The following is a 17,078-nucleotide window of genomic DNA, read 5'->3' as shown; positions in this document are numbered from 1 at the left end:
ACTTCATTTAGAAGCACTGACCCAGACTGGATCTAGAAGCACTGAAACATACTTCATCTAGAAGCACTGACACATACTTGATCTAGAAGCACTGAACCAGACTTCATCTAGAAGCACTGAAACATACTTGATCTAGAAGCAATGAAACAGACTTCATCTAGAAGCAGTAAACAGACTTCATCTAGAAGCACTGAAACAGACTTCATCTAGAAGCACTGAAACAGACTGGATCTAGAAGCACTGAAACAGACTGGATCTAGAAGCACTGAAACAGACTGGATCTAGAAGCACTGAAACAGACTTCATCTAGAAGCAATGAAACAGACTGGATCTAGAAGCACTGAAACAGACTTCATCTAGAAGCACTGAAACAGACTGGATCTAGAAGCACTGAAACAGACTTCATCTAGAAGCACTGAAACAGACTGGATCTAGAAGCACTGAAACAGACTGGATCTAGAAGCAGTGAAACAGACTGGATCTAGAAGCACTCAAACAGACTGGATCTAGAAGCAGTGAAACAGACTTCATCTAGAAGCACTGAACCAGACTTCATCTAGAAGCACTGAAACGTACTTCATCTAGAAGCACTGAAACATACTTGATCTAGAAGCACTGAAACAGACTGCATCTAGAAGCAGTAAACATACTTCATCTAGAAGCACTGAAACAGACTGCATCTAGAAGCAGTAAACAGACTGCATCTAGAAGCACTGAAACATACTTAATCTAGAAGCACTGAACCAGACTGGATCTAGAAGCACTGAACCAGACTGGATTTAGAAGCACTGAAACAGACTGGATCTAGAAGCACTGAAACAGACTGGATCTAGAAGCACTGAAACAGACTGGATCTAGAAGCACTGAAACATACTTAATCTAGAAGCACTGAACCAGACTGGATCTAGAAGCACTGAACCAGACTGGATTTAGAAGCACTGAAACAGACTGGATCTAGAAGCACTGAAACAGACTGGATCTAGAAGCACTGAAACAGACTGGATCTAGAAGCACTGAAACAGACTGGATCTAGAAGCACTGAAACAGACTGGATCTAGAAGCAGTGAAACAGACTGGATCTAGAAGCACGGAAACAGACTGGATCTAGAAGCAGTGAAACAGACTGGATCTAGAAGCACTGAAACACACTGGATCTAGAAGCACTGAACCAGACTGCATCTAGAAGCACTGAACCAGACTGCATCTAGAAGCACTGAAACAGACTGGATCTAGAAGCACTGAAACATACTTCATCTAGAAGCACTGACACATACTTGATCTAGAAGCACTGAAACAGACTGGATCTAGAAGCAATGAAACAGACTGGATCTAGAAGCACTGAAACAGACTTCATCTAGAAGCACTGAAACAGACTGGATCTAGAAGCACTGAAACAGACTTCATCTAGAAGCACTGAAACAGACTGGATCTAGAAGCACTGAAACAGACTTCATCTAGAAGCAGTGAAACAGACTTGATCTAGAAGCAGTGAAACAGACTGGATCTAGAAGCACTGAAACATAATTGATCTAGAAGCAGTAAACAGACTTCATCTAGAAGCACTGAAACAGACTGAATCTAGAAGCACTGAAACAGACTTCATCTAGAAGCAGTGAAACAGACTTCATCTAGAAGCAGTGAAACAGACTTCATCTAGAAGCAGTGAAACAGACTGGATCTAGAAGCACTCAAACAGACTGGATCTAGAAGCAGTGAAACAGACTGGATCTAGAAGCAGTGAAACAGACTGGATCTAGAAGCACTGAAACAGACTTCATCTAGAAGCAGTGAAACAGACTGGATCTAGAAGCAGTGAAACAGACTGGATCTAGAAGCAGTGAAACAGACTGGATCTAGAAGCAGTGAAACAGACTGGATCTAGAAGCAGTGAAACAGACTGGATCTAGAAGCACTGAAACAGACTGGATCTAGAAGCACTCAAACAGACTGGATCTAGAAGCAGTCAAACAGACTGGATCTAGAAGCACTCAAACAGACTGGATCTAGAAGCAGTGAAACAGACTGGATCTAGAAGCAGTGAAACAGACTGGATCTAGAAGCAGTGAAACAGACTGGATCTAGAATAGATTTCTTTTTAAATGACTTGTTGATTATTTTGCTTAACAGGTGCTCTGAGATGATGTAATGAAAAGGGGGTACGTACCTATAGTATATTGTGGCAGTGTTAAGGCCTTCAACATGTTGAGCCAGTATGTAGCCTGGCTGAGCTGAGTCTCGTAGGGTTCCTCCAGACTGAACAGCACCAGGTGGATGGCTGTAGGGTCGTTGGCAGCAAAGTAGTCGTAAGAACAGTAGTACACAGGGTTACCACTGAACTCCCAAACACTGAAGTCTCCTACACCTAGAGACAGAGAGACAGTCACAGAGAGAGACAGTCACAGAGAGAGATAGAGAGAGAGACAGTCACAGAGAGAGAGAGACAGAGCGACAGTCACAGAGAGAGAGAGACAGAGCGACAGTCACAGAGAGAGATAGAGAGAGTTTAATGAATAGAGCACAAAAAGGTTTCAAGGGTTAGGGGATAGAGGAGGATCTTCTATGACTGGAACTCATCTAGTAAAGGTTAAGGGTTAGGGGTTAGAGGTGGATCTTCTATGACTGGAACTCATCTAGTAAAGGTTAAGGGTTAGGGGTTAGAGGTGGATCTTCTATGACTGGAACTCATCTAGTAAAGGTTAAGGGTTAGGGGTTAGAGGTGGATCTTCTATGACTGGAACTCATCTAGTAAAGGTTAGGTCTTAGAGCAGTGTTTCCCAAACTCGGTCCTGGGGACCCCAAAGGGTGCACGTTTTGGTTTTTGCCCTGGTACTACACAGCTGACTCCAAAGCTTGATAATGAGTTGATTATTTGAGTCAGCTGTGCAGTGCCAGGGCAACAACCAAAACATGCACCCCTTTGGGGTCCCCAGGACCGAGTTTGGGAAAGGCTGGGTTAGAGGATCGGGGTCAGACTAGTATTCACCATTGATGTTAGTGTTCTGGATGTCGATGGCTCTGGTGGCGAGGTCGTCGGCTGAGGAGAGTGCGTTGGTGACGGGGCTGAACACTTCCAGGACTCCCTTGGTCAGGCTGGGCTCAAACATCATACTGCGACTACGCACACAGACGTTCTCACAGCCAGGATACAGGTTGGAGATACTCACGGACACTACAGAGACACACATAATGAATATAGACACAGACGTTCTCACAGAGGAGAATATAATATACGTTGTAACCAGCAGGTGGAGCTGCTACCTCACAGAACAATACATACCCCCAGTAGATATACTGTCTAGATATACTAAACTACACTACTGTCTAGATATACTAAAATACACTACTGTCTAGATATACTAAACTACACCACTGTCTAGATATACTAAACTACACCACTGTCTAGATATACTAAACTACCATACTGTCTAGATATACTAAACTATACTACTGTCTAGATATACTAAACTAGACTACTGCCTAGATATACTAAACTACACTACTGTCTAGATATACTACACTACTGTCTAGATATACTAAACTACACTACTGTCTAGATATACTAAACTATACTACTGTCTAGATATACTAAACTACACCACTGTCTAGATATACTAAACTAGACTACTGTCTAGATATACTAAACTACACTACTGTCTAGATATACTAAACTATACTACTGTCTAGATATACGACACTATACTACTGTCTAGATATACTAAACTATAATACTGTCTATATATATTATACTACTGTCTAGATATACTAAACTACACTACTGTCTAGATATACTAAACTATACTACTGTCTAGATATACGACACTATACTACTGTCTAGATATACTAAACTATAATACTGTCTATATATATTATACTACTGTCTAGATATACTAAACTACACTACTGTCTAGATATACTAAACTACACCACTGTCTAGATATACTAAACTACACTACTGTCTAGATATACTAAACTACACCACTGTCTAGATATACTAAACTACACTACTGTCTAGAGTCTAGATATACTAAACGACCATACTGTCTAGATATACTAAACTACACTAATGTCTAGATATACTAAACTATACTACTGTCTAGAGTCTAGATATACTAAACGACCATACTGTCTAGATATACTAAACTACACTACTGTCTAGATATACTAAACTATACTACTGTCTAGATATACTAAACTATACTACTGTCTAGATACACTAAACTACACTACTGTCTAGATATACTAAACTACACTACTGTCTAGATATACTAAACTACCATACTGTCTAGATATACTAAACTACACTACTGTCTAGATATACTAAACTACACTACTGTCTAGATATACTAAACTATACTACTGTCTAGATATACTAAACTACACTACTGTCTAGATACACTAAACTACCATACTGTCTAGATATACTAAAATACACTACTGTCTAGATATACTAAACTACACCACTGTCTAGATATACTAAACTATACTACTGTCTAGATACACTAAACTACACTACTGTCTAGATATACTAAACTACACTACTGTCTAGATATACTAAACTACACTACTGTCTAGATATACTAAACTATACTACTGTCTAGATATACTAAACTACACCACTGTCTAGATATACTAAACTACCATACTGTCTAGATATACTAAACTACACTACTGTCTAGATATACTAAACTATACTACTGTCTAGATACACTAAACTACACTACTGTCTAGATATACTAAACTACACTACTGTCTAGATATACTAAACTACACCACTGTCTAGATATACTAAACTACCATACTGTCTAGATATACTAAACTACACTACTGTCTAGATATACTAAACTACACCACTGTCTAGATATACTAAACTACACCACTGTCTAGATATACTAAACTACACCACTGTCTAGATATACTAAACTACACTACTGTCTAGATATACTAAACTACACTACTGTCTAGATATACTAAACTATACTACTGTCTAGATACACTAAACTACACTACTGTCTAGATATACTAAACTACACCACTGTCTAGATATACTAAAATACACTACTGTCTAGATATACTAAACTATACTACTGTCTAGATATACTAAACTACACTACTGTCTAGATATACTACACTACTGTCTAGATATACTAAACTACACCACTGTCTAGATATACTAAACTACCATACTGTCTAGATATACTAAACTACACCACTGTCTAGATATACTAAAATACACCACTGTCTAGATATACTAAACTACACCACTGTCTAGATATACTAAACTACCATACTGTCTAGATATACTAAACTACACCACTGTCTAGATATACTAAACTACACCACTGTCTAGATATACTAAACTACCATACTGTCTAGATATACTAAACTACACTACTGTCTAGATATACTACACCACTGTCTAGATATACTAAACTACACCACTGTCTAGATATACTAAACTACACCACTGTCTAGATATACTAAACTACACCACTGTCTAGATATACTAAAATACACCACTGTCTAGATATACTAAACTAAACTACTGTCTAGATATACTACACTACTGTCTAGATATACTAAACTACTGTCTAGATATACTACACTACTGTCTAGATATACTAAACTAGACTACTGTCTAGATATACTAAACTACACCACTGTCTAGATATACTAAACTACCATACTGTCTAGATATACTACACTACTGTCTAGATATACTACACTACTGTCTAGATATACTACACTACTGTCTAGATATACTACACTACTGTCTAGATATCTAAACTACACTACTGTCTAGATATACTACACTACTGTCTAGATATACTAAACTATACTACTGTCTAGATATACTAAAATACACCATTGTCTAGATATACTAAACTACACCACTGTCTAGATATACTAAACTAGACTACTGTCTAGATATACTAAACTATACTACTGTCTAGATATACTAAACTATACTACTGTCTAGATATACTACACCACTGTCTAGATATACTAAACTACACCACTGTCTAGATATACTAAACTACACCACTGTCTAGATATACTAAACTACCATACTGTCTAGATATACTAAACTACACCACTGTCTAGATATACTAAAATACACCACTGTCTAGATATACTAAACTACACCACTGTCTAGATATACTAAACTACACCACTGTCTAGATATACTAAACTACACCACTGTCTAGATATACTAAACTACACCACTGTCTAGATATACTAAACTACACCACTGTCTAGATATACTAAAATACACCACTGTCTAGATATACTAAACTAAACTACTGTCTAGATATACTACACTACTGTCTAGATATACTAAACTACTGTCTAGATATACTACACTACTGTCTAGATATACTAAACTAGACTACTGTCTAGATATACTAAACTACACCACTGTCTAGATATACTACACCACTGTCTAGATATACTAAACTACACTACTGTCTAGATATACTAAACTACACCACTGTCTAGATATACTACACCACTGTCTAGATATACTAAACTACACCACTGTCTAGATATACTAAACTAAACTACTGTCTAGATATACTAAACTACACCACTGTCTAGATATACTACACCACTGTCTAGATATACTAAACTACACTACTGTCTAGATATACTAAACTACACCACTGTCTAGATATACTACACCACTGTCTAGATATACTAAACTACACCACTGTCTAGATATACTAAACTACCATACTGTCTAGATATACTAAACTACACTACTGTCTAGATATACTACACTACTGTCTAGATATACTAAACTACTGTCTAGATATACTACACTACTGTCTAGATATACTAAACTAGACTACTGTCTAGATATACTAAACTACACCACTGTCTAGATATACTAAAATACACCACTGTCTAGATATACTAAACTACACCACTGTCTAGATATACTAAACTACCATACTGTCTAGATATACTAAACTACACCACTGTCTAGATATACTAAACTACACCACTGTCTAGATATACTAAACTACCATACTGTCTAGATATACTAAACTACACTACTGTCTAGATATACTACACCACTGTCTAGATATACTAAACTACACCACTGTCTAGATATACTAAACTACACCACTGTCTAGATATACTAAACTACACCACTGTCTAGATATACTAAAATACACCACTGTCTAGATATACTAAACTAAACTACTGTCTAGATATACTACACTACTGTCTAGATATACTAAACTACTGTCTAGATATACTACACTACTGTCTAGATATACTAAACTAGACTACTGTCTAGATATACTAAACTACACCACTGTCTAGATATACTAAACTACCATACTGTCTAGATATACTACACTACTGTCTAGATATACTACACTACTGTCTAGATATACTACACTACTGTCTAGATATACTACACTACTGTCTAGATATACTAAACTACACCACTGTCTAGATATACTAAACTACACTACTGTCTAGATATACTAAACTATACTACTGTCTAGATATACTAAAATACACCATTGTCTAGATATACTAAACTACACCACTGTCTAGATATACTAAACTAGACTACTGTCTAGATATACTAAACTATACTACTGTCTAGATATACTAAACTATACTACTGTCTAGATATACTACACCACTGTCTAGATATACTAAACTACACCACTGTCTAGATATACTAAACTACACCACTGTCTAGATATACTAAACTACCATACTGTCTAGATATACTAAACTACACCACTGTCTAGATATACTAAAATACACCACTGTCTAGATATACTAAACTACACCACTGTCTAGATATACTAAACTACACCACTGTCTAGATATACTAAACTACACCACTGTCTAGATATACTAAACTACACCACTGTCTAGATATACTAAACTACACCACTGTCTAGATATACTAAAATACACCACTGTCTAGATATACTAAACTAAACTACTGTCTAGATATACTACACTACTGTCTAGATATACTAAACTAGACTACTGTCTAGATATACTAAACTACACCACTGTCTAGATATACTACACCACTGTCTAGATATACTAAACTACACTACTGTCTAGATATACTAAACTACACCACTGTCTAGATATACTACACCACTGTCTAGATATACTAAACTACACCACTGTCTAGATATACTAAACTAAACTACTGTCTAGATATACTAAACTACACCACTGTCTAGATATACTACACCACTGTCTAGATATACTAAACTACACTACTGTCTAGATATACTAAACTACACCACTGTCTAGATATACTACACCACTGTCTAGATATACTAAACTACACCACTGTCTAGATATACTAAACTACCATACTGTCTAGATATACTAAACTACACTACTGTCTAGATATACTACACTACTGTCTAGATATACTAAACTACTGTCTAGATATACTACACTACTGTCTAGATATACTAAACTAGACTACTGTCTAGATATACTAAACTACACCACTGTCTAGATATACTAAACTACCATACTGTCTAGATATACTACACTACTGTCTAGATATACTACACTACTGTCTAGATATACTACACTACTGTCTAGATATACTAAACTACACCACTGTCTAGATATACTAAACTACACTACTGTCTAGATATACTAAACTATACTACTGTCTAGATATACTAAAATACACCATTGTCTAGATATACTAAACTACACCACTGTCTAGATATACTAAACTAGACTACTGTCTAGATATACTAAACTATACTACTGTCTAGATATACTAAACTATACTACTGTCTAGATATACTACACCACTGTCTAGATATACTAAACTACACCACTGTCTAGATATACTAAACTACACCACTGTCTAGATATACTAAACTACCATACTGTCTAGATATACTAAACTACACCACTGTCTAGATATACTAAACTACACCACTGTCTAGATATACTAAACTACACCACTGTCTAGATATACTAAACTACACCACTGTCTAGATATACTAAACTACACCACTGTCTAGATATACTAAACTACACCACTGTCTAGATATACTAAAATACACCACTGTCTAGATATACTAAACTAAACTACTGTCTAGATATACTACACTACTGTCTAGATATACTAAACTACTGTCTAGATATACTACACTACTGTCTAGATATACTAAACTAGACTACTGTCTAGATATACTAAACTACACCACTGTCTAGATATACTAAACTACCATACTGTCTAGATATACTACACTACTGTCTAGATATACTACACTACTGTCTAGATATACTACACTACTGTCTAGATATACTACACTACTGTCTAGATATACTAAACTACACCACTGTCTAGATATACTAAACTACACTACTGTCTAGATATACTAAACTATACTACTGTCTAGATATACTAAAATACACCATTGTCTAGATATACTAAACTACACCACTGTCTAGATATACTAAACTAGACTACTGTCTAGATATACTAAACTATACTACTGTCTAGATATACTAAACTATACTACTGTCTAGATATACTACACCACTGTCTAGATATACTAAACTACACCACTGTCTAGATATACTAAACTACACCACTGTCTAGATATACTAAACTACCATACTGTCTAGATATACTAAACTACACCACTGTCTAGATATACTAAAATACACCACTGTCTAGATATACTAAACTAAACTACTGTCTAGATATACTACACTACACTACTGTCTAGATATACTACACTACTGTCTAGATATACTACACTACTGTCTAGATATACTAAACTAGACTACTGTCTAGATATACTAAACTACACTACTGTCTAGATATACTGAACTACACTACTGTCAAGATATACTAAACTAAACTACTGTCTAGATATACTACACTACTGTCTAGATATACTAAACTACACTACTGTCTAGATATACTAAACTACACCACTGTCTAGATATACTAAACTACACCACTGTCTAGATATACTAAACTACCATACTGTCTAGATATACTAAACTATACTACTGTCTAGATATACTACACTACTGTCTAGATATACTAAACTACACCACTGTCTAGATATACTAAACTACACCACTGTCTAGATATACTAAACTACACCACTGTCTAGATATACTAAAATACACTACTGTCTAGATATACTAAACTACACCACTGTCTAGATATACTAAACTACCATACTGTCTAGATATACTAAACTACACCACTGTCTAGATATACTAAACTACACTACTGTCTAGATATACTACACCACTGTCTAGATATACTAAACTAGACTACTGTCTAGATATACTACACTACTGTCTAGATATACTACACTACTGTCTAGATATACTAAACTACCATACTGTCTAGATATACTAAACTACACCACTGTCTAGATATACTAAACTACACTACTGTCTAGATATACTAAACTACACCACTGTCTAGATATACTAAACTACACTACTGTCTAGATATACTACACCACTGTCTAGATATACTAAACTACACTACTGTCTAGATATACTACACTACTGTCTAGATATACTAAAATACACTACTGTCTAGATATACTAAAATACACCACTGTCTAGATATACTAAAATACACCACTGTCTAGATATACTAAACTACACTACTGTCTAGATATACTACACCACTGTCTAGATATACTAAACTACACTACTGTCTAGATATACTACACTACTGTCTAGATATACTAAACTACCATACTGTCTAGATATACTAAACTACACCACTGTCTAGATATACTAAACTACACTACTGTCTAGATATACTACACTACTGTCTAGATATACTAAACTACACCACTGTCTAGATATACTAAACTACACCACTGTCTAGATATACTAAACTACACCACTGTCTAGATATACTAAACTACACCACTGTCTAGATATACTAAAATACACTACTGTCTAGATATACTAAACTACACTACTGTCTAGATATACTACACTACTGTCTAGATATACTAAACTACACCACTGTCTAGATATACTAAACTACACCACTGTCTAGATATACTAAACTACACCACTGTCTAGATATACTAAACTACACCACTGTCTAGATATACTAAACTACACCACTGTCTAGATATACTAAACTACACCACTGTCTAGATATACTAAAATACACCACTGTCTAGATATACTAAACTAAACTACTGTCTAGATATACTACACTACTGTCTAGATATACTAAACTACTGTCTAGATATACTACACTACTGTCTAGATATACTAAACTAGACTACTGTCTAGATATACTAAACTACACCACTGTCTAGATATACTAAACTACCATACTGTCTAGATATACTACACTACTGTCTAGATATACTACACTACTGTCTAGATATACTACACTACTGTCTAGATATACTACACTACTGTCTAGATATACTAAACTACACCACTGTCTAGATATACTAAACTACACTACTGTCTAGATATACTAAACTATACTACTGTCTAGATATACTAAAATACACCATTGTCTAGATATACTAAACTACACCACTGTCTAGATATACTAAACTAGACTACTGTCTAGATATACTAAACTATACTACTGTCTAGATATACTAAACTATACTACTGTCTAGATATACTACACCACTGTCTAGATATACTAAACTACACCACTGTCTAGATATACTAAACTACACCACTGTCTAGATATACTAAACTACCATACTGTCTAGATATACTAAACTACACCACTGTCTAGATATACTAAAATACACCACTGTCTAGATATACTAAACTAAACTACTGTCTAGATATACTACACTACACTACTGTCTAGATATACTACACTACTGTCTAGATATACTACACTACTGTCTAGATATACTAAACTAGACTACTGTCTAGATATACTAAACTACACTACTGTCTAGATATACTGAACTACACTACTGTCAAGATATACTAAACTAAACTACTGTCTAGATATACTACACTACTGTCTAGATATACTAAACTACACTACTGTCTAGATATACTAAACTACACCACTGTCTAGATATACTAAACTACACCACTGTCTAGATATACTAAACTACCATACTGTCTAGATATACTAAACTATACTACTGTCTAGATATACTACACTACTGTCTAGATATACTAAACTACACCACTGTCTAGATATACTAAACTACACCACTGTCTAGATATACTAAACTACACCACTGTCTAGATATACTAAAATACACTACTGTCTAGATATACTAAACTACACCACTGTCTAGATATACTAAACTACCATACTGTCTAGATATACTAAACTACACCACTGTCTAGATATACTAAACTACACTACTGTCTAGATATACTACACCACTGTCTAGATATACTAAACTAGACTACTGTCTAGATATACTACACTACTGTCTAGATATACTACACTACTGTCTAGATATACTAAACTACCATACTGTCTAGATATACTAAACTACACCACTGTCTAGATATACTAAACTACACTACTGTCTAGATATACTAAACTACACCACTGTCTAGATATACTAAACTACACTACTGTCTAGATATACTACACCACTGTCTAGATATACTAAACTACACTACTGTCTAGATATACTACACTACTGTCTAGATATACTAAAATACACTACTGTCTAGATATACTAAAATACACCACTGTCTAGATATACTAAAATACACCACTGTCTAGATATACTAAACTACACTACTGTCTAGATATACTACACCACTGTCTAGATATACTAAACTACACTACTGTCTAGATATACTACACTACTGTCTAGATATACTAAACTACCATACTGTCTAGATATACTAAACTACACCACTGTCTAGATATACTAAACTACACTACTGTCTAGATATACTACACTACTGTCTAGATATACTAAACTACACCACTGTCTAGATATACTAAACTACACCACTGTCTAGATATACTAAACTACACCACTGTCTAGATATACTAAACTACACCACTGTCTAGATATACTAAAATACACTACTGTCTAGATATACTAAACTACAGTACTGTCTAGATATACTGAACTACACTGCTGTCTATAAATACTAAACTGAATGACTTTGGCTTCTCTCCCTTCCCGAGGACAAATACTTTCCTCTAGACACAGATTAAATATATGACAGATAGGAGTGTCTATAGTCAGCCACCATCCTCAGTAGCTTTCCATCTAAGTTGTCAATGCCAGGAGGTTTATCGTGAAATTCTTACAAGTCAATGTGCGGGGGTACAGGCTAGTTGAGGTAATTTGTACATGTAGGTAGGGGTGAAGTGACTATATATAGATAATAAACAGTAGTACAGGTTAAAGGTCATTTGTATATGTAGGTAGGGGAGAAGTGACTATACATAGATAATAAACAGTAGTACAGGCTAAAGGTCATTTGTATATGTAGGTAGGGGCGAAGTAACTATGCATAGATAATAAACAGTAGTACAGGTTAAAGGTCATTTGTATATGGAGGTAGGGGTGAAATGAATATACATAGATAATAAACAGCGAGTAGCAGCAGTCTAATGGCTTGGGGGTAGAAGCTGTTCAGCAGTCTAATGGGGGTAGAAGCTGTTCAGCAGTCTAATGGCTTGGGGGTAGAAGCTGTTCAGCAGTCTAATGGCTTGGGGGTGGAAGCTGTTCAGCAGTCTAATGGCCTGGGGGTAGAAGCTGTTCAGCAGTCTAATGGCTTGGGGGTAGAAGCTGTTCAGCAGTCTAATGGCCTGGGGGTAGAAGCTGTTCAGCAGTCTAATGGCCTGGGGGTAGAAGCTGTTCAGCAGTCTAATGGCCTGGGGGTAGAAGCTGTTCAGCAGTCTAATGGCCTGGGGGTAGAAGCTGTTCAGCAGTCTAATGGCCTGGGGGTAGAAGCTGTTCAGGAGCCTTTTGGTCTTGGACTTGGCACTCCGGTACCGCTTGCCGTGCGGTAGCAGAGAAAACAGTCTTTGACTTGGGTGACTGGAGTGTCTGACAATTTTATGGCCTTTCCTCTGACACTGCCTATTATATAGGTCCAATACTTCCGTATTGAGCGAGTCACTGGTCCTTCCTGCTTTAGTTTTTGTTTGTAAGCAGGAATCAGGAGGATGGAATTATGGTCAGATTTGTCAAGTGGAGGGTGAGGGAGAGCTTTGTATACATGTACGGAATAAAGGTGGTCTAGGATTTGTTTTCTCTGGTTGCACATGTGACATGCTGGTAAAAAGTTGGTAAAACTGATTTAAGTGTGGCTGCATTAAAGTCCCGGCCGTTCTATTGGCCAACGTGCAATCACTGGAGAATAAACTGGATGAGCTCCGTTCGAGTTTATCCTACCAACGGGACATTAACTGACATTACTTCTTTCAAGTACTTGGGAGGAGGAGCGCCGCTTCTGGGTGGTGGTCAATAGATGGCTACGAATAACATAGATGTGAACTCTCTTGGTCTACAGCTTATCATGAGGTACTCTACCTCAGGCGAGCAATACCTCGAAGCCTCCTTAATATTAGACATCGAGCAACAGCTGTTACTGACAAAAAGACACACACCCCCACCCCTTGTCTTACCAGATGTAGCTGTTCTGTCCTGCCGATGGAAAACACAGACAGCTTTTATCTTTAATTCATCTTTCATTATCGTTATTCAGCCCCGACTCGGTGAAACATAAGCTATTTCAGTTTTTTGATTTTATTGTATTTATTTTATTTAACTAGGCAAGTCAGTTAAGAGCAAATTCTTATTTATGACAGCCAACCAATGACAGCCAACCAATGACAGCCAACCAATGACAGCCAACCAATGACAGCCAACCAAAGGGCAAAAGGCCTCCTGCGGGGATGAGGGCCTGGGATTAAAATAAAATAAACAATATACACTGCTCAACAAAATAAAGGGAACACTAAAATAACACATCCTAGATCTGAATGAATGAAATATTCTTATTAAATACTTTTTTCTTTACATAGTTGAATGTGCTGACAACAAAATCACACAAATTATCAATGGAAATCAAATGTATCAACCCATGGAGGTCTGGATTTGGAGTCACACTCAAAATTAAAGTGGAAAACCACACTACAGGCTGATCCAACTTTGATGTAATGTCCTTAAAACAATTCAAAATGAGCATCAGTAGTGTGTGTGGCCTCCACGTGCCTGTATGAGCTCCCTACAACGCCTGGGCATGCTCCTGATGAGGTGGTGGATGGTCTCCTGAGGGATCTCCTCCCAGACCTGGACTAAAGCATCCGCCAACTCCTGGACAGTCTGTGGTGGAACGTGGCGTTGGTGGATGGAGTGAGACATGATGTCCCAGATGTGCTCAATTGGATTCAGGGCTGGGGAACGGGCCGGCCAGTCCATTGCATCAATGCCTTCCTCTTGCAGGAACTGCTGACACACTCCAGCCACATGAGGTCTAGCATTGTCTTGCATTAGGAGGAACCCAGGGCCAACCGCACCAGCATATGGTCTCACAATGGGTCTGAGGATCTCATCTCGGTACCTAATGGCAGTCAGGCTACCTCTGGCGAGCACATGGAGGGCTGTGCGGCCCCCCAAAGAAATGCCACCCCACACCATGACTGACCCACCGCCAAACCGGTCATGCTGGAGGATGTTGCAGGCAGCAGAATGTTCTCCACGGCGTCACCAGACTGTCACGTCTGTCACATGTGTTCCATGTGAACCTGCTTTCATCTGTGAAGAGCACAGGGCGCCAGCGGCGAATTTGCCAATCTTGGTGTTCTCTGGCAAATGCCAAATGTCCTGCACGGTGTTGGGCTGTAGTAAGCACAACCTCCACCTGTGGACGTCGGGCCCTCATACCACCCTCATGGAGTCTGTTTCTGACCGTTTGAGCAGACACATGCACATTTGTGGCCTGCTGGAGGTCATTTTGCAGGGCTCTGGCAGTGCTCCTCCTGCTCCTCCTTGCACAAAGGCGGAGGTAGCGGGCCTGCTGCTGGGTTGTTGCCCTCCTACGGCCTCCTCCATGTCTCCTGATGTACTGGCCTGTCTCCTGGTAGCGCCTCCATGCTCTGGACACTACGCTGACAGACATAGCAAACCTTCTTGCCACAGCTCACATTGATGTGCCATCCTGGATGAGCTGCACTACCTGAGCCACTTGTGTGGATTGTAGACTCCGTCTCATAATACCACTAGAGTGAAATCACCACCAGCATTCAAAAGTGACCAAAATATCAGCCAGGAAGCATAGGAACTGAGAAGTGGTCTGTGGTCACCACCTGGAGAACCACTCCTTTATTGGGGGTGTCTTGCTAATTGCCTATAATTTCCACCTGTTGTCTATTCCATTTGCACAACAGCATGTGAAATGTATTGTCAATCAGTGTTGCTTCCTAAGTGGACAGTTTGATTTCACAGAAGTGTGATTGACTTGGAGTTACATTGTGTTGTTTAAGTGTTCCCTTTATTTTTTTTGAGCAGTGTATATATATAGGACCAGGCAGTGCTGGTAGAATGTCTAGATAACATGCAGTAGGATGACAGCAAGGTGCTTCTGGTTCCAGGAGAGTCAGTGCCGGGACCCGGTAGGAACTGAGACAGATAGATAACATGCAGTAGGATGACAGCAAGGTGCTTCTGGTTCCAGGAGAGGCAGTGCTGGGACCCGGTAGGAACTGAGACAGATAGATAACATGCAGTAGGATGACAGCAAGGTGCTTCTGGTTCCAGGAGAGTCAGTGCTGGGACCCGGTAGGAACTGAGACAGATAGATAACATGCAGTAGGATGACAGCAAGGTGCTTCTGGTTCCAGGAGAGTCAGTGCTGGGACCCGGTAGGAACTGAGACAGATAGATAACATGCAGTAGGATGACAGCAAGGTGCTTCTGGTTCCAGGAGAGTCAGTGCTGGGACCCGGTAGGAACTGAGACAGATAGATAACATGCAGTAGGATGACAGCAAGGTGCTTCTGGTTCCAGGAGAGGCAGTGCTGGGACCCGGTAGGAACTGAGACAGATAGATAACATGCAGTAGGATGACAGCAAGGTGCTTCT

At 37.9% G+C, this 17,078-nt stretch overlaps 1 protein-coding gene across 3 annotated transcripts in view; it reads right to left on the bottom strand.

Moving 5' to 3' along the window:
- Nucleotides 1-17,078, bottom strand: part of dapk1 (death-associated protein kinase 1) — a 206,973-nt gene that overhangs the window by 25,184 nt on the left and 164,711 nt on the right. For all 3 annotated transcript variants that reach the window (XM_065026935.1, XM_065026936.1, XM_065026937.1), the window contains 2 exons: nucleotides 2,984-3,169; nucleotides 2,165-2,362 (listed from right to left, as the gene is read on the bottom strand). In XM_065026935.1, coding sequence (XP_064883007.1) covers nucleotides 2,165-2,362; nucleotides 2,984-3,169 — 384 coding nt within the window. The remainder of the gene's footprint in view (nucleotides 1-2,164; nucleotides 2,363-2,983; nucleotides 3,170-17,078) is intronic.

This window comes from Oncorhynchus nerka, linkage group LG13 (assembly GCF_034236695.1).
Source record: "Oncorhynchus nerka isolate Pitt River linkage group LG13, Oner_Uvic_2.0, whole genome shotgun sequence".
NCBI classification, from domain to species: domain Eukaryota; kingdom Metazoa; phylum Chordata; class Actinopteri; order Salmoniformes; family Salmonidae; genus Oncorhynchus; species Oncorhynchus nerka.
The sequence above is the reverse complement of the archived record's forward strand: the minus strand, read 5'-3'. Positions and strand labels throughout refer to the sequence as shown.